The sequence below is a fragment of the Eulemur rufifrons genome, chromosome 14 (genome assembly GCF_041146395.1).
Source record: "Eulemur rufifrons isolate Redbay chromosome 14, OSU_ERuf_1, whole genome shotgun sequence".
Taxonomy (NCBI): domain Eukaryota; kingdom Metazoa; phylum Chordata; class Mammalia; order Primates; family Lemuridae; genus Eulemur; species Eulemur rufifrons.
Window position 1 is genome coordinate 3541293 of NC_090996.1, and position 20050 is coordinate 3561342.

The 20050-nt window shown below is 47.9% G+C and overlaps 1 protein-coding gene across 1 annotated transcript in view; it reads right to left on the reverse strand.

Annotated features, from left to right (window-relative positions):
* The window catches only part of GALNT17 (polypeptide N-acetylgalactosaminyltransferase 17), a 381238-nt gene that overhangs the window by 76210 nt on the left and 284978 nt on the right, over nt 1–20050 (reverse strand). The window contains exon 6 of the mRNA XM_069486333.1: nt 10558–10675. Coding sequence (XP_069342434.1) covers nt 10558–10675 — 118 coding nt within the window. The remainder of the gene's footprint in view (nt 1–10557; nt 10676–20050) is intronic.

Here is a 20050-nt window from a genome sequence, read left to right on the forward strand (position 1 = left end):
AATGTTTAAATAAAAAGAAGGAATCAAGCATTTATCTTGCCTTTCTTGTTCGCACTGTATTTCAGAGTATTAAAACAGTTGAGGAGTGAAAGTTCTTTTTAATAGAAGAATTACAGCTCATAGATGCAGAATGAATGTCGGATCTAAAAATCACCATTTTGTAGGCCCTAATGAAATAATGGATGTAGGCAACGCTCATCAGTGGCTGCCAAAGCCATTAATTAGGGGAAAGATTGATGGGGAACTTTCTAATGACTCAATCAGGCTGACAACACCTGAACCCAGTATTGAATCTTTTTTTTTTTTTTTTTTGAGACAGAGTCTCACTTTGTTGCCCAGGCTAGAGTGAGTGCCGTGGCGTCAGCCTAGCTCACAGCAACCTCAAACTCCTGGGCTCAAGGGATCCTCCTGTCTCAGCCTCCCGAGTAGTTGGGATTACAGGCATGCACCACCATGCCCGGCTAATTTTTTCTATATATATTTTTAGCTGTCCATATAATTTCTTTCTATTTTTTTTAGTAGAGATGGGGTCTCGCTCTTGCTCAGGCTGGTCTCGAACTCCTGAGCTCAAACGATCCGCCCACCTCGGCCTCCCAGAGTGCTAGGATTACAGGCGTGAGCCACCGCGCCCGGCCCCAGTATTGAATCTTAACATCACTAAAAGTGAGACCACCAGACAATATGTGTCTCCCGAGGTCATGTGATAGGAAGTTTATAGCACCACCTAAAACATTCTCACCAGAAAGGGAGAAAGGAAGGAAGGAAGGTCTAATTAACCTTCTAGATCTAATCACAGCTTAGAGAAAATGGAGATTAGGAAAACATGTTAAAGACATCAAGAGGAATCAACGTGCTAATTCTAGAGTGTGCAGAATTTTATAGGACAAATGATTTGGTGTCTTCAACAAATGAAAGACATGAAAATAATAAGGCTGGGGGGAATGTTACAGATTAGACACATCAAACAGCTGCAATGTGTGGACCTTGTTTGGATTCTTATTTGAACAAGTCAACTGCAAACAAAAATTTTTTTGAGAGAATATGACAGAATTTTGAGAAACATTTTTGAGAAAACATGGACTTGGTATTGGATTTTGTTAAGTGTATTTTAAGTTGAGATCATGTTTTTAAAAATTCTATATATGTTAGCTATGCACTCTAAATATTTATAGATAGAATGATGTGATATCTGGGGATTTGCTTTTAAAAACCCAATGAACAGTAACTGAAAAAAAACAGCAAAATGTTAATATTAGTTAAAGTTGAATGATCAGTGCATTTGGATTCATTATGCTGTTCTATTTTTGTGTATGTTTCAAGTTTTCCATAACAAAATGTTGAATTAAAATAAAAGAAATTAACATAAAATGTAATGACTGAATTCTTCATTTCCTAATTTGTTTGGAGGGGATAAAAACAGGAAAAGACAAAATAAGCTACTCAGGGTAGGACTTCCAGCCTGTGTAAAATTTAACATTACAGAATTTTAGAAATTCTATAAAAGGAAGCCATTTTATTCTACTGGCTGTCCTTTGGAAGGGTTTTTGAGGAAGAGCTGTTGGCATGTGTGTGTCGGGGGTGTGTGTGCACACATGTGCATGTCTTTGTGCATGTGTGTGTATATGCATGTAGGCATGTGTTCAGCTTTCCACATGAATTAATATTAATTAGTCTGCTATTCTTCTTTAGGAGGATGGCAATACATTTTAATAAAGATGGCAAAATGGTCCTGCTACCTAATGCCAGGCACTCTGTTTAAATGAACTCCCCCCGCTCTTCCTATGTGCAACAAAACACCGTTCTGCGCTGAGGCTGAGTAGGTTGTGTAGCAGTGAAAGCTGGAGAAACAGATGCCACTGCAGGGAAATCTTTCCAGGTAGAGGCTCATCACCTGGCTCTAGTGAGGGGCCAAGGGGACCTCGCCGTCTCTTCCTGGGAGGTGCATGGAGGTAACAGGTGGACACTGCAGGGCTGGATGAGGAACTAGGAAGCCCATGTCCTGGCCTGAAATTGGAGTATGGAGCAGAGACATGAAAGTTGCAAACATTTTGAAAAAACTAAGTTATTTTTCCAAATATCTTTCGGGGAAAAAAAGATGAATAGGGCTTAATTTTAAAAAATCCTATTTTCCTAACTCTTCAATTCTTTAGGTGTAGCACATATGGCAACTATGTGCTGTAACCCACTGGCTCAAACCATAAAAGAAATCACCATGTCCTGGGCCTTTAAGTCAGCCCTCACCCTAAGCACCCTGGCCCTGCAGTCCCCAGAGGGGAACAGTGGACACCTGACACTTATCCTGGAACCCCTCTACCAAGTCCTGCCCTTGGCTGGGATCCATCCTGTTCCTACGTTCCCTTGCTATCTCACTGCCAGGTCACGGGGGACTGCCACTCCTCAAACTCAACATTCTAAAACAGAACTTCTTGCACCCTCACCTACATACCTCCTCTACCCGTGTTCTCTATCTAGGCGAATCCACTCAGTTGCTGGGAAACCTGGGGGCTCCTGAATAGTCTCTTCTCATTCATGCCTCACGTTCCATGGACCAGCGTGTTCTATCCAGCACGCCTCCTGAGCGGCACCCATGTCAACCATCTCCTCTCCACACCTGCTTCTGAGGCCAATTCTAGACACTTCCATACACTCTGCTCTGCTGCCACAAACCACTCTTCCTCAGTTGTTTTACTTCTGCTCACTCCCTTTCCAGCTGCTCCTTCCGCACCTGCCATGTTGCTTTTCTCTGGGCTTCTGGACTACCCCCTCTTCTCTTTTCCCTGGGCAACCTCTTCCTTCTCGATACACCCAAGATGTCCAAGTCTATCTCAGGTTCAGTCCTTGCTCCTTAGCTTAATCCCTACACGTGCAAATGCCTCCTGGGTGGCTGGGAGTGTTTCAGAAACTTCAGAACTGTCATATCTAAAACAGAAAGCATCATCTTTCTGTTGTCTCCCAGATCTCCTCCAATGGTGTTCCTCATCTCAGAGAACAGCACGGGCATCTCCCACGTGCTCAGCCTCAACCCCCAAGTCCCTTCATCCCCTCCTTACACTCAATCTCCGGGTTTTGTCTCTTCCACTTTCTGAATTTGTCCATTTCTCTCCCATTGTCCTAACCATAGTCCAAGCCCTCTCCCAACAACCTTTCCATCTGAGAGTCCTCAGTTTCATAATCCACTTTCCACCTGGCAGTCATATGACCTTTTTATTCAAAAATAAGTCTGATCACCTCATTTCCCTTAAATCTCTTCAAGGGAGGTAAGTCATCAATACTTGAGAGTATTATCTATCTACCTATGTATGTTATATACCTATCATCTATCTATCCTTTAACTATCTACCTACCTTATCTATCTATCTATCATCTATGTATCTTATGTGTCATCTATCTACCTATCTCATCTATCTTATCTGACTATTTTATCTATCTTATCTGTCATCTGTCTGTGTATCTACCATCTATCATCTATCTATCTAAAGCATACACAGTAGTCCTTAGGAAAAAGCCAAATTCTTGCTGACAAATCCTCGTAATCTACACCCACCCAGTTTGCAGTGCTGCATCTAACAGGTTTTCCTCTCCCTTCCTCTGCTCCAGCCATCCTGGAATTTCCAAGATCCCTAGAACACATTTACCCCCCAGAATTCCAAATTTGTACATGTCCTTTTCTCTCTTCCTACAGTATTCTTACTTGCACACCTCTTTCTCTGCCTGTCTAAATTAGACTAATTTTTAAAGTCTTAAACATCATTTCCTTAGGGAGGCTCTTTCTGACTCCCCAGACTAGGTTGTCTTTCTTTACTATATTTTCCTACAGCATCACCCTATCCTGTCTTTTCATATTTATCACATTGGTAATTATTTGTTCAATGAATGGTATTTCTGCCTGACCATATATTTCATGGAGATAGAGATCCCATCTATTGACTGTGGTGTGCCCAGTGGCAGTGCCTGCTTGGGTAGAGTGGCACTCACTATGTCTCCATGATGAAAAGCATTCAGTTGAACTGTCGGCCACCTACCATATATGCACCTTCTAGTCTATGACATCTCAAGGCCTACTCTATACCTGAAAAAGACCAGGAACTTTGCTCAAACTTTATCACAGATTAACTCTGTACTATGAAGACATTCACATAGCCAAAGATGACCTCCTTCAGACCAGGCCTTAGATCAAACCATGACCAATGCCAGCAGCAGAGGGGAGAACAAAGGACTCATGCAGTCTAACGATCAAGAAAACAAAACAGAACTGATGGTCTGGTTCCCTTTGGGAATGACGATTATCCAAATCACAGCATTCAATGGGTGCAGCAAGCTTGAGCCCCAGAGTTCCAAATGCGTGATGAATTCAGGTCATGGGATGCTTTTGGACATCAGGGCTCTTGTTGCCAGGGTCACAGAGAGGGCAGGGGGAATCTGCCCCGGTTACCCTGGGTGCCGGGTAATGAGTTCCAAAAACCACAGAGGAGAGGCTGGGGTGTGGGTGGGATGGCATTCAGCAGGCCTTGTCAGAGCTAACTGCAGATAGGGAGGGGGAGAAAAACTAAGAACAAGAGACAGGGCCATGTTGAAAAGAAGTGGTGACAGTGGGCATCCTTGTCTTGTTCCAGTTCTTAGAAGGAATGCTTTCAACTTTTCCCCATTCAGTATGATGCTGGCTTTGGGTTTGTCATATATGGCTTTTCTGATTTTGAGATATGTTCTTTCTACGCCTAGTTTCTTGAGGGTTTTTATCATGAAAGGCTGCTGAATTTTGTCAAATACTTTTTCTACATCTATTAAAAAAAAGAAGAAGAAAAGAGATGGGGCCAGGAGACCAGTGTGAGTGGCGGATGCCATGTTCACCTGAGGACCTGGCCCAGTGGTTTCTAAACAATCCCGCTGAAGGAGGCAAGACTGCAAATCTACTGCCGGATGGACCCTGAGCCTGTGGAAGGCCCTGCAGGTCTTCAGAGCTCTGAGCTTGAGTGAGCTGAGCTGGGCCAGCTGACAGGGTGCCAAGCTTGGGCTCACCTGAGTCCTCGAAATGGCATCCCAGCTCCTCAGGGACATTGTGAGCTATGCAACCAGCAGTTAAGGCATCTGGGTTAAACTCTGCTTTTTAAGAAAGTTATTTTTACCCTGTCCACATTAAAATGCACCCGTTCTTTGCCCATGATTCGCCATGACACAGCCCAGCCAACATGGACTCAGAGTCTGAATGCCCTACTGGTGACTGTCGCGGAGCCTGGGGCACCCCAGCAAACAGACCCCCTGCAAAGGCTGTACCGTGGAAGGCCCTGGGGCTGGGCCTGAGTACCCAGAAACCCTCTTATAGACTTACCTCCAGAATGGGTTGTTAGTCTCACAAATATTTTAACCACAATGCACACACACAGGAATTCTGCCTTTTATTCAGTCCTTGGAGTTCCTTATGAAGCTAAGACATTTTCTGACAGTTTGAGGATCTGAAAGTATCTTTCTATCATCTCCCTTTAAGAATGGTTGCCCAAAAGGGCTCAGCAGTCTGGGGCACAAGCCTTTTATATAAGGGTTCAGAAGAAGAGAATGCCTTTTCTTCTCAAATTGACTGATATATTGGACAAGTCTGAAACCATCTGATTTTACTTCATTTAAAAGCAATCTACCTATCCTTCTCTCCTTGGAGATTTTTTTTTCTCTTAACATTTAGACATATTACTGTAATATGCCTTGTTAATAGTTTCTGACGAATGCTACTCAGAACAAGATGAAACCTTTCAATTTCTAATCTCATTTATTTTCTCAATTCTGGAAAGCTTTTTTTTCCTCCTTACTGTATCGATTGTTTTGGTGACAGGCAAGCTGACTTTTATCCAAGCAACAGCCTTAGAGTCAACTCTGCTATTCTTTCTTCCTGAACTTTCTGTTCTCATGGCAGATCTTTACTTACTGAAGATGGAATTTAAAAAATAACAAAAAAGTTCAGAGAATAGTTAGAAAGATTGCAAATGAACCTACTTCTGGGGTGAAAAAAAATCACCAAAAAAAGGCAGTGTTCTCATATTACAATGCTTCCATTTAACTAAAGCATAGGACTTTGTGTCATTTCTCATAGGTAAATTTGTATATGTAAATGTATGTATGTACACTACATGAAAATTAAGCATGTGTTTGTACATGTTTACATAAAGCTCTGATTTTTTTTTTTCAAGCAGTGGGGATGCTTTCTAAGATTGCAATTTGTTACTCAACTAATTTGTGCTCTGAGCAGGATAAAATAGCACAAAATGAAAGAAGAAGGAATAGTATGTATGACAAAGCACCTTACATACATTATTTCATTTAAAAGGGAGCCTTGTCATCAGGAACCTTGCAGTCACCTGTTTGACACACCTGCCTGCGAAGGTAATGAGGAAGTAGATGCTGGTATCAGAGGGGCCTGGCTGTGCGGGCTGCAGTGAGGAGAAGGGACTCACTGTGGGCCCACAGTGGCCACAGAGGGGCACCCAGAGGACGGTATGGACAGAGGTGGACTCTCACCTGTGCTCCTTTGTGACAAGGCATGTATTTGCTAGGAAGCTGGCTGAGCCCAGGTGCAGACCCGTGGCTCATAACAGCATCGCCTGGTGGGCTTGTTAAACACAGGAGGCTGGACCCCACACCAGAGTTTCTGATTCAGTAGATCTGGGATGGGGCCCAAGAATTTGCATTTGCGACAAGTTCCCAGGTGATGTTGATGCTGCTGGTTGGGGACCACATCATGAGAACCATAGAACACTGTGTAGACCTTGAACCCAGGCCTTGGCTTTCCTGGAACCAACAGTGCTCAATTCCCATTTAAAAATTGGCACACTGGGAGGCTTGAGCTCAGGAGTTCCAGGCTGCAGTGACCTATGATCATGCTACTGCACTGCAGCCTGGGTGACAGAGGGAGACACTGTCTCTATTTAAAAAAAAAAAAATTAGCAGAAAACTAAGGCTTATGTCAAGAGTCAGATCACAGCTTGCAGGACAATGTGGTTACGGGAGGTAAGAGGCGAAATCATCCCCACATCTCTAGCAGGGATGCTGGGTGTGCCTGGGAGTGCAATCAGAGCAGGTAATCACTCGAGGGTGATATCCATGCCCCAGATGCATCCGACACTCTGCTAAAGACATGGCCTGAGCAGCTGGTGGAGCTGAGCTGTTATGGAGAAGGCACAGCCAGGGTGCAATCACTGGGGACAGACTCTGCCCCCCAGCCCCTCAACAAGGAGTGAGGAGAGAGGCTTGGGGCGGGGGGCCTTCAGCTGGTGGTACAGGGGTCTTGGTGCACAGAGCTGTGCTGCAGGGGGAGAAGTGATGAGCTCGCTCCCTCCCTCAGGGATGGGAAACAGTCACACGGTCCTGCCTGCCATGGAGTTACCACCACCACCGCCCAGCCTGGAGAGCCTCCCACTCAGACCTTTCCTGCTAGGTCGCTGCAAAGCAAGGTGAATGTCATTTCTGGATCTAACGTATAGCATGGTGGCAGTAGTTAGCAATGCGGTATTTTATGCTTTTCTTTTCTTTTCTTTCTTTCTTTTTTCTTTTTCTTTCTTTCTTTCTTTTTTTTTTTTTTTTTTTGAGACTGCATCTTACTCTGTTGCCCTGGCTGGAGTGCAGTGGCACAATCATGGCTCATTGCAGCCTTGAACTCCTGGGCTTACGTGATCCTCCTACTACAGCCTCCCAAGTAGCTGGAACTATAGGCATGTACCACTGTGCCTGGCTAATTTTTTAAATTTTTTGTGGAAACAGGTGTTGCCCAGGCTGGTCTTGAACTCCTGGCTTCAAACAATCCTCCTGCCTCAGCCTCCCAAGTAGCTGGGATTACAGGTGTGAGCCACTGCTTTGCGTACTTTTAATTTGCTAAGAGGACAGATCTCATCGCCCTCCCCTACACACAGTAGTAAGTAGACAGAGGTAATGGATGTGTCACTTGGCTTGATCGTGGTGATCATTTCACAAAGTATGTGTATATCAAAACATCACATCGTCCACCTTAAATATGTACACCTTTTGTATGTCAGTAATCCCAACAAAGCCTTACAAATAAATCTGCAAGTATACAAATAAAAAAAAAAAGCAAATGCCTTTGTGAGTGTGGGGAGACAAACATCTTCTCCCTAGCGAGCCTCAAGGGTGGGTTCTGCTGTCACAGCCTCTGTTGTCCCCAGAGGCAATCAAGTCTGGGAGGGTCCCTCTGGCCCTGATAATCCCTCCACCTGTGCTTCCCCCTCTGCAGGGCCAGGGCTTCCCCCTCCACGCTGCCCTCTCCTCTGCCGGGGACGATGTGCCCTTCATTGGCTTCCTTCTTGCAGCATACAGAGATCTTCAAGTCTCTCTTGTTTTCAAAATAAAATTAAAAATAAATTAAAGCTCAACTCTCTCCAGGCAGGGCTTTCTCTCCCAGATATGTACCTGGAACAAGCTGTTTAGACTTGTACATTCTTCCCTTCCATGTAGCCATCAGCTCGTTCCATTTCCACGTATCTCCCCAACACCCCCCAACCCACCCTGCGCCATCCCTGCTCTGCATCTTAAATCCCCCAGACAGTCATTCCATCACTAGTCTAACCAAGACCTGTGAGCCCCGTACCGGGCATGGTTTTGTACGCTTGGGATTTGAAAGTGAATCAAACAAAGATCTGAGCCCCACAGAGCTTGCACTCTATCGAGGGGAAGGAAGAGAAAAAAAGTACACATAAAAATACATAAATTCTGTCACATGTTAGGAATTGACGATTGCTAAGGAAAAAAGAAGCAGGAAGGCCCAGGAAGAATGAGAAGAAGGGAGGAGGGTGGAAATGTAAGTTGCAGGTCAAGGATCAACACGGTGGGTCCAGATCTTTCCTTTCATTAAATTAAAAAGGAGGAATGGCACATATGTTAGCTGTGATCATGGGCTTTTGAATTGCTGGGCTTTACAAAGAAATCCCATGCAAATCCCACCGAGGCAACAACCCAGCCTGGAGTTGGAAGCCCAGGAAGAAGAGTCTGCAGTCTTTAAAAGGGAGTGATTTTAGGATCCAGGGAAGGTCCCCAAGGTCCCCTTCGCTCGTGTGGCTTGGACGTGATGGGGCACAGAGCCTCTCATTCTGCACAGAGAGATCAAGTATAGATGAGGGGCCGATGGGGCGACTTAAAGTTGTTGAGCAGTCAGGGATGAGCCGGTGACATCGGACAGGAGAGCGGGCTTGGCTTTGACAGGGGCAGGGGTTCTGCACCGAGGGCCTGCCCAGGGAGAATAAAAACCAGAATGCAGCAGGGGAGCACAGAAGAAATTCAATGAACTTTCAGCCTCCCAGTGGTGTTCCGAGTTGTTTCCAACAAGCCTGCTCCCAGGGGCCCACGTATGCAGAGATCAGAACAGGAGGCAGCGGACACGGAGACCCCAGCCTGGATTCCCCTCCAGCATCGTCACAGTGTGGGGGAAGTCGCCAAGGCAGGAGAAGCAAGTCCACCATTAAGTGGTTACCGGTGTTAAAGTGAAAAATGATGCAGTGACACTTGTTCGAGCACAGTGAGGCAGACATTATTTAGGACCATCGTGACAGGTACAGGGACCACACAATGGGAACTTGCAGTGCGGAAGAGGGACTGGGCTCAACTCGGAACACAGCACGGGCAGGTGCAAATTTATAGCCAAGGAGCAGCGTGAGGTGAGTGGATGGAAAATTACTGAGAGGAAACATCAGAGGTGAGGGGGATTCTGGCTAAACTGACCTAGCAGGATTCTTGTTGCAGACAGGCCAGGGTGACCAGACATCACCCGGGCGATGGTGGAGGATGAGGAACCTGATCGGATCTCGAGGGTGAGGGGTTCTTGCTAAAACTGGATTTTACAAGGAAGTACACAGACAGGTACAGGGGAAGGTTCAGGAGCCTGACTGAAGTTTAATCGAACAGAGAATCTTGGTCATGGGGTACTAAGGAATCTCCCCATTTTTTGCTGGGATTCATTTGTCTTAAGTCTAAAATGAAAAGGTTGTAATGCACCAATGGTTTCCAACTTTTATTTTTTTGCAGTGGAGTTATTATTTTTTTTTTCCAATGAAATCTTAAGCAGAACCCAGGATATAAAATCTATCACGGTGGAGCTGATCTGGGCCGGGGGCCGCCTCCTGCGTCATCCTCCCCTAGAAGCATCTCTGAGAAAATGGAGGGTCCCTGGAACATGTTTCCCTCCTCTGGCATCTTATGAGGCATCTTATGATGTGCACAAACCATCAAAATACATAGGATGGAAATAGTAATCTAAGGAGATCACTTAATTTAAAGAAAAATTTAAGGAGACAACAAAACTAGATGGGCGGGAACCAAACTTTCTGGCTAATTCACAAAAGCAGGAAGCAAATTGGCCAACCTTAGAGAGAGGAGAGCCCAGGCTCCCCGTCTAAGGAGGGGTGACGATGACAATGCTGCTTAAGCACCCTGCCCAGGAGTAGGGGTGGCGCAAATGACTCTGTCATTTATCCGCTGTAAGAAGCCTTAGATACACCTTAAGGAGGACTCAGCAGCTATGCTCACAAACAAGAACACATCAAGAGGGAGAGACTCCAGGTCACAAACCTTGATTCCAAGTTCAATGTTTTCTCCTCCGTACACATCCATCCCAGGGTCTAGAAGACCGATTTCACCGAAGAACTTCCTATTGACCACGAAGGAGCAGCCGATCATGGCAGGCGTCCTGTCGGAGAGACAAAGAAGTGAAGGTCATGGCGATGTCAGCACCAGAAGCCTTCCCGTAGGCACCGCCCTGGTAGGCGCTGGGTTCCGACCCAGCAACTCAAGTCACTGCCCTGAAGGCCCTCAATCCCCACACCTCCACAAGGTGACATTTAGCTTTAGAACAACTAGGGGAGCCGAGATGTTTAGGGATCACCTGGCTTCCTTGTAGACTGGATGAGGTCTGGTCTCACGTGTCACATGGTGTCTGCACACATACGAAGAGCCTCTCCCTGCACTCTGGGGACAGCTGAGTGGTAGGATGGGGGTCCACGGGCAGTCTCAAAGGAGCTCAGAGGTTAGGAACAAGAAGAGTCTGCTCCCTACCGCAGGAAGGAGAGATCTAGCAAGCCGGGAGCACGATGGGAAAGCGGACAGGGAAAGCTCACGTGCAAGAGCTCCGATCTCCATGTTCTGGTGGGAGCACGTGGATCAGAGTGGGGGTCTTTAGAGAAGGGAGAAAACTCAGAGAGGAGACCACAGGTGCCCAAAGGTACCAATCATAGAGGGCAGAGAGACGACCTCAGCCCACAGAGAGGGGTCCTCGGCAGGAGAGATGAAAAGATCATGGACAGGATGAACACAAAGGTTATTATTTTATTTTTGTATCTATCGATCCCTTTGATTACTTATTTTGGGGTAGGATAAAGGCACAAGTGGACTCAATGGAAATCAGCAACAAAAGCCACGTGAGGCAACAGGGCACCAACATATGAGCAGGGATGGACAGAAATGCTGCATTAATGCACCAAGTTCATTGCAATCTTGTCTGACGCATGGAGCCATGCACTGCTAATGAGGGGCGACACATTGATACATACTACAAATTGTGTCATGTTGTGTATTGTAGTGTCATATCAATAAAGCTTTTGTTATGTCTTTTTGCTTCTGTCTCCAGACTTTATGCATACCCTTATATAACAAATTCATTCGGCAAATATTTTCTCAGCATCTACCATGTCTAAGGCATTGTGCTGGTGCTGTAGTGAGTAGAGAAACACAATACATACTTCCTTCAAGCAACTAGGAGTGAATATGATAATAGTATAATGATTATTATTACTATGATTGCAACCATTTATTCAGTAATTACTGTCTCAACACAGAGTGCAAAGAACTTTCCATGCACGTCTCATGTAAGCACCTCCACAACCCTGGGAAGGAGGTAGAACCTCTCCATTCCACAGCTGAGGCACATGGAAATCAAGTGATATTCCCTGAGTCACAGAACAGAACTCAGCACCTGTCTAGCTTTAAAGCCCTTGATTTTAGCCCTTACACTTTACTGCACTCTTCAGAAAAGGCTCCATGGAGAAGCTGGCAAACGCCCACGCTGCCAAAGGCCAGGAACGCCGTTAAGATGCTTTCCTGGGCAAAAGAGACATCTCACACAGGGGGGCCATTGAAACGCCACTGGGTCCACCAGGAAACTATTCGGTGGAATTCCTTTGAGCAGAATTGTGGACTGTAGTCTCAGACTCTCATGAGCTCATTCTGATTTCTAACTTGACTTTGACCTTGATGTCCAGATCTCCGACTCCATAGAATGCCCCTGGGCACCCACGTGCTGAGCCTGTGGTGGGGCACACTGGAAATGCACAATGCCTAGAGCTGAAAGCTGGAGCTGCCACTGAAAACTGCAATTGTGTTAAGTCAACAAAGCACTCTGGATCCCATTAAATCTCTACCGAGTATTGTCGTGTGGATTAAGCAAGACAAGATATGCAATATGCCCAGTGCATAGAGCAGGAGCTCAGAGAGAAATGTGCCTTTGCCGTCTTCCAGGGAGGCCCTGCCATGTGTTTCCAGAAATCTCACGCCAATCATACCCACATGCACAGGGCACTGCCTCTGCTGGTGTCGTGGAGCCACCTCGACTATAGCAGGGCTGGCCATGGCTTTCATAGTCGGTCGTTTCCTCCCAGCCCTCAGCCCCTCCTAGAGAAGCAGCCTGACCCCTAGCCTGGAAAAGCACTGTACGAGCCCATCCCCTGGCCTCAGTTAATCGAACCAGAAATGACCATGGATCCCAAACCAGATTAATCAAATTCTGTTTCTTCTGAAGCTTAGAATGGAGACAGTGGGGGCAGCTAGAGCTCGATGGTCTCACACATCTGCAGGGCTCAGGCCGCCATCCTGGAGCAGTGCTGGTGGCTCCTGTGCACAGGGCTGACTGAGCAGGAGGAGGAGGCAGGTGTGCAGTGGAGAAGTGAGCCCAGGTGGGTGTGCGGGGAGAGTGGCCCCTGGGGACCTTGGCTTCCCATGTGCTGAGAGGCCTGGCTCGGCTCTCTGCCCGTAGGTCACGGGACAGTCCCCTGCATCTTTGCAATAGTCTTTCTCAACTTAAACAGTGTTACACAGGTTTCTATTTTTTGCAACCAACCAAATGGTGACGATGATATATGCTGTCCCCTCCTACCTATGATCCAGAGCAAAAAGAAAAAAGAAAGCAAAGCAAAGCAAAGCAAAGCAAAGCAAAGCTTCGTTGCACAGCCAGAAGAGGCAAACTACAGGGAAGATTCATGCTGGGAGAGCTAAAGGCAGGGCCCACCTGAGTTACGGACACACGTTAGTGACACTTGTGCCAGGAGGTGGGAGGAGCATCCCTGAGTCTGGAGAGAAGGAGGGGACAGGGAGGCGGCCCTGGTGTTAACTCTGTTTTCTTGAGAGCAATTGTGGGCACATCAAGACATTCTGATAAGTTAGAACAATCTCCCCAAATGTCCGACATTGACAAGCACATGCAGTTAAGACCCTGCTGCAAGAGTCTCTGCTTTCTGACCCCTTGAAGGCAAGCTGGGCAGTTAAAGTCACAGGGAGCAGTGGGACAACACGCTCTCAAAGGGGTTGCTTTGGGCACAGCCCCACGGGGGAAAACAATGCTTCCCAGAGACTGGTCCAGAGCCACCGGCATCAGCATCACCCCAACAGCTCCTTAGAAAACACCGATTCCCGGGTCCAGCCGAGAACCACAGAAGTGGATTTGCAGAGTGGGATGCAAGGATTGTGTTGTGACAGCGGGACCATCCTGCGGAAACTTCTCCCCCACCAGATGGTCAGGTCCCTGCCTGTGAGCAGAGAAGCTGTCCCTGTCATATCTCCTGGTATTTCCAGGAGCCAGTGCCTTGCAGGCGTTCACTGAATACTGGCAAGTCAATGAATGAGCACGACAGAGCTGCGTGTGAGGATCCCTGGTGGGGAAGGGTCCACGATCATCAGGAACCAGTGGACAGCACGGAAACGTGCTCCAGCCAGGGGTGGGACGAAGGAAGGAGGGAGGGGGATCCCTCTGTCACCTCCACCGTAGAGTGTGGAAAGGAGAGGCTGGAACTGGCCCCAGGAGGTGGCCTTCCCTGGCAGAGAAGCAAAGGCCACAGTCCTGCAAACACCAGGGCTCCTCCGGGGCCCTCCCATAGCGCAGGGGGCAGGCAGGGCTCCTGGCAGGCAGCCGATGTCTAACTGGTGAACGTCGTCGAGACTAAATAATTAAAAGACACGTCCTCACTCACATCGCGCCAGCGAGTGCTGCTGGTGAGCTCCGTGGGTGACTGCTTTGAATCCTGGAGCTACCTACTTGCACTGGCCATGAGAGCCGTCCTTGTCCTCTGCCCGGGAAGAAGCAGTCCTCCCACAGGAAGCGCCCATCTGGGACCTGCCGCGTGGGTGGCGCGTCAGCCAGCTGCATCTCCACGATCAGCAAATCAAGAGCAAAGCTCGGCCCCACTTCCCCTCGGAGGCGTCCTCGCCACCTGCCCAGCCACGCCAGCCGCCGCTGACGGCACGCGGGGACCGATGCGATCCAGGGACGAGAGCCTACTGCTCATTCTTCAAACTCAACTGCGATTGCTCCATTAGTGCAAACATCTCAATTCAAAATCATTCAAAAATGATAATCATATTAAGGGATCTGCCAAAGCCTAATAGCTCCATTACAGAGGAGAAGAACAGAAATTAAAAATAATCACTTTTATTGTTGCGGTTACACAAATACATGTGACACGACAGCGGTTCCCGCTGAGAGAGGGAAGAGCAGAGGAGGAGACGGCGAGGAGAGGCCGCGGCCCCAGGAACCTCACTGAGAGATGAAAAGCCTCCTGGACGTCAGCGCTTTCTCTCTTCCTAGACGACAAAGGGCCCGGCTGCATTCTAGATCTTTCCCTTCCTCAACACCTTCCAATGCCTCCCTGTTCGCTTCTGAACGAAGTGCAAGTTCTGCCTGGGCATTTCTGCCCCCTCGGTCCCCTTTGACCTACAGACTCAGTCGCTACGTGGGACCACTCGTTGTCCGTGAACTACGCCAGCTTACGCGCTGCACCTCCTCTCCCCGACAGTGCTCCGTGAGACCAGCTCCATCTGTCCAAATCCTAGCCCTCTTCACAACACATTTCTTTACTTTGAAAAATAATTAATTTTACATTACAAAAAAGAATACCTATCCCTTACAGAAAATCTACCTCGATAGTGTAAGGAAACAAAAAACTGTCTGTATTCGCTGACCGTGTCCACCCAACTCTCTGATCATCACCCCCATCTTTCCAGCTCACTTCCTCAAGTACCCCAACCCCATCCTTCTACCCTGCTGGGACCTCCAATCCCCTGGCCCCACCACCTACACGGTGGACGTCCCCGGCTTAAAGCCATAGTCAGAAGTTGTCACTGGTGTTGTCCCCTCCTCACTTTGTTGTCCTCAGCTGGCAAATCCCAATGCTGATGACTCGAGGCTCCGTCTACTCCAGGCTGCACTGCACAGCCGGACACAGTGAGAGACACATGTAACCACACGGCTGAGTCCACTTTAAATTCAGGATCGTGAGTGTCCAGGGGACCTTCAGTGCTGCCCTTCGACCATACCCAGGCCGAGGTGACTCCTCTCTCACTCTTCTAGAAGCTCCCCACACCTTCTTCTCCCAGCCCAAACCTCCAGCCCCTCCTCTGTCTTCCTCACTGTCGACTGAGATCTTGCCTCCTGCTTCCCTAAGAACACAGCACAGCAAAGAGAAGGCCCACACCCCACCCACCCTCTCACTGGCATCTGCCGTCCATGCACTCAGGGCAGGCTGGGCCTCTGCAGGGCAGGCTGGGCCTCTGCCCGAGTACTCGATCCCGTCCCTCTTGCTGCTCCAGGGCCTCACGCCAGCACCGCCCCCCCAAACAGCCTGGAGCACTGCTAGCAGCCCACATGTCCTACAGCGTGCCCTTTGACCCACTCCCCTCGCAGTTGCCCTCTCCTTGCTTTTTGCTCCCCCTTATAGCAAAACTCCTTTACCGAGCTGTCCATACCTGGTGCCTCCGATTCCTCTCTCCAGCTCTCTCCTAACCCCACTCCAATCAGGCGTCCAACCCCACTGCGCCAATGCTAGTGCATTTGTCAAGGTCCGAGATGACTCATCCTCCAAATCCAATGGCCAGTCTCAGTCCTCCAGGTGTGTGCCCTCTTAGCTGCCACCGACACAGCCGCTCCCTCCTTTTCCTGGACGCAGGGGCTCCACGCAGCACCCAGGGCACCCCACACACCTGGCTGCCTTCCTGGCGGCACCTTCAATCTCCTTTGTTGACTCCTTCTTTCCTGAAGTTCAAGGTGGGAGGACTGCAGGGCACAGCCCTTAGATCTCTTCTCCATCCATACTCTCTCCCTGGCGATCTCGTTTGCTCTCAGGGGTTTCAGTAACGTTTATATTCCAGTAGCTTCCGATTTACACTCCAGTCTGCTCCTGTCTCTGAGCCCAGACTGGTATATCCAATTGTCCACTCAACGTCTGCATCGTGTCTGAGTGACCCTGCGCATGGCTGTCATGGAACTTTTGACCTTCCCTCCACTCAAACCTGCTCCTCCTACAGTCTTTCCTCCGTAACACCAACTTCATTCTCCACACGTGGGGGTAGGAAACCTGGGTGCTGGCCCCGTGCCGATCAGCCGGAAAATCCTCACGGCTCCACCCCGATGCACCTCTGCAATCTGCCAGCCTCTCACCACCTGCGCTGCCGCCATCCTGTGCACCTGGTCTGAGCCATCGTGTCATTGTTTTACTACCTGAAACCCTCCAGTGATTCTCCATTTCCTTCAGAAGAAAAGCCAGGGTCTCACACGACCTGCAAGGCTTCGTCTAGATGGTCTATGACCCTGGGGCTTCTCCAGCCTCACTCCTAGGTACACAACCAAAATGATGGAAAACAGGGGTTCCGACAAAGACGTGTACGTGCACGCTCACAGCAGCGCTATTCCCAACAGCTGTGTTTGAACAACTCAAACACCTGTCGATGGGCAAATGGACAAATAAAACATGGCACATCCATACAATGGAATCTCACTCAGCCACAGAAAGGAATGAAATTCTGATCCATGCTACAGTGTGAATGAAGCTTGAGGACATAATGCCACATGACAGAAGTCAGTCATAGCAGGCCACGTATTACACGGTTCCACTTACATGAAATGTCCAAATATAGAACAAACACATCGAGACAAAAAGCAGATCGGTGGCTGCCGGGGGCTGGATGGAGAACACAGTAGGGAGTGACTGCTTAATGGCTACTCCTTTCCATTGAAGGTGAGGAACAGTTTCTGGAGGTAGAGCGTGGTGATGGCTGCACAACATTGTGAATGCACTTAATGCCACTCAACTGTATACTTTAAAATGGTTAAAACGGTAAGTTTTATGTTATGTGTGTTTTATGACAACAAAAAATATGGAGCTGGTGACAACATCCCTCAAGCTGGCTTTGTCTGTCATATTGCATTATAAATGTGACCCCCAAGTTTCCACTAGAAGGGAGGGCAAGAGAGGGGAGGGATGGCCTCCTGGCCCTATCTCCACTCTTACCTTGCAGGTAGGCACCTGTCCGCCCTACTTTTGCAGACAAGTTTTCTAGATCTCTGGAGAGAAGGTCCCCAAATACTTCAAGTTTCAGCCCAAACACTGTATTTCCCATCTGGGTTAAATGTCACTGAGTACCACGGCCCTCACTCTAGGACGGGCAGGAACACACAGCCGCTGGCTTAGGGGAGGCACTCTAAACGAGCAGTCCTGCCACCAACTTCCAGGAAGGACTTGAGGGGGGAGGCAGGAAGGGGGGGAGGAGCTGCTGAGGAAGGATCTGCAACACGGTGTTGCTCCAGGGAACAGCTCGGGTCTGGAGTGAAATGTGCGGAGGAGGCCTGAGTTCCCGGAGGAAGGGAGTGAGAAAGTCTGGCCCGGTGGCACCGAGGTGTGCAGTGCGAGGGGGTCCCGGGCAGGTGTGAAAACACCCTGGGGGTAGAGTGGGGCAGTCCGAGTGTCCCCAAGAGAAATGCCCGTGTAGCCCGCAGTGCAGGGGTTGAGGGACACGTGCCCCCCAGATGGCCCAACCTGTCCCCAGTCCTTAGGTCACCCCCTCTCAGCTCCCACCGTGTGCAGACTGTAGGTGCAATTCCACCTGTCCTGGCACCTGTGCCACTCTGAAGGCCTTATTGTCACGTGCAAAGGAAGCTTTCTGAGTAGAGGTCAAGTGTGCTCGTTCATTTGTTAACACCACGAGCAATCCAGGAAGCCGTCGTTAGACGACATCCCAAGCACCTGAGGACATAAAACACTATATTTTTGTTGTTCCTCAGGCGAACGGCGCCCTGCACTGAGCTCCACCATGCATCTGATGCCACATTAGGACAATTCATGATTATTTATAACCCCCAAAGTAGCTCTGCTTGGTAGATATTATTAGCCCCATTTTCTGGCTAAAGAAACTAAGGCTCAGAGGTTAAGTAAACCGGCCAGGGGTGGATACATGCAAGTGAGTGCAGAGCTAGGGGCAACTTGGGGCGTCTGACCCCCCAACCCTCCAGGTACCCTCTGCCTCCCAGACCAGATCGTCTAAAACTGGCAGCAGCTGAGAGCTCCCGCGCTGGGGGAAATAAGTGGTCCCACTTTGAAGATTTCTGGGAGCTTGCAGCTGCTAAACACTAAAAATATAATTTTGGGGAAGGAGTTGGCTGGCTTGAATAGAATTCTCAACTGGCACAGTACAGTAATTTAATACTCAGAGTTGCCTCTGCCATACATATAAATACCAAAGGGTAAGTACGGCTGCCTTTTTAAAAATCAAACGCCGTATCCAGCACACAAATATCTCACCAGAAAATAGGACCCAAAGGCCAGTGCTTTGCCGTTAAACGGAGGTAGCACTTTCACCTTTGTTGCTGAAAAGATAATTCAGGCTGAAACCACTTCCTCCAGATTGGGAAGTGAACTGTCTGGGTATTAAGAGCCTTTTCTTTTGGAGGATGAAGGAAATGCTCATCTCTCCGGGGTACGATTTTTCACAGATGCAGAAAATGCCAGGGGGAATGAAGTTGCCAGTCCCGAATACATTTCCTTGGCTGACTGATTTTTTGCCTGGGCTTGTTTTATTAAAACAAAGACCATGGCGAAATTCTCCAGTAAGATGTTTCCTATGAGCAATTTTCCAAATATAATACTTTTGCTCTTTGCTAATCATATTTCCTTTAAGCTTTGAGAACCTGATTTGCAAATAAGCCTTTGAAGAGTATTTTTGTAAAGGCACAATGTTTTTTAAGAAGTGGGAACATATTAAGCCATTATCAGCCATTGACACTTTATATATACAGTATACGTGTATATATATATTTTACAGTGTCTGGTTAGCTATCTTGTGAGATGAGATACGGTTGAGTGAATATTTTGGAAAGAGAAAATGAGAAAAAGTCTAGGAAAGGCATCAGCAAACTATACTGCCTGTTTTTGTCTGGCCAGGGAGCTAAGAATGTCTTTTGCAGATGAATATTTACAATCAATTTGATGATGGGAATACTAACTTTGAGCCCCAGTGAGGCAAGATTTACCCTCCCCTCTAATAAAAATTCAAGTATTCTCATTAGTAGACCTGGATATTGTACCTATTATTATTATTCTTACATTTTGAATTTTCTCAATAAAACATTTATGTGAATCAGTTTTTGCTGTTGTTTACAAGTACCTATATGATATCCTTGATTTTGTCTCTTGACTCATAAAGTCTAAAATATTTACTATCCAGCCTTTTACAGAAAAATTTTACCAACTCGTTTTCTAGAACATGAAGCCCTGGAGGGGAGTGCAGACTTGTGGTCCATGTCCTGGGGCAGTGGCAGGAAGATGACTTTGAAAGGACAGATGAGAGACCAGGGGGAGAGAAAGACGGGAAAGAAATGAGCCCAGTTTCACCCGTGGATGGGGGGCAGTCATGACCCCCCAGCTTCCAGGGCTGCTATCAGAACAACTTTGACAAAGGCTTTGGGCTGCGCATTTGAGAAGGACGTCAGGCCAGCAACGCAAACGGCGTTCTGCAAAGGAAGGAAGAGGGC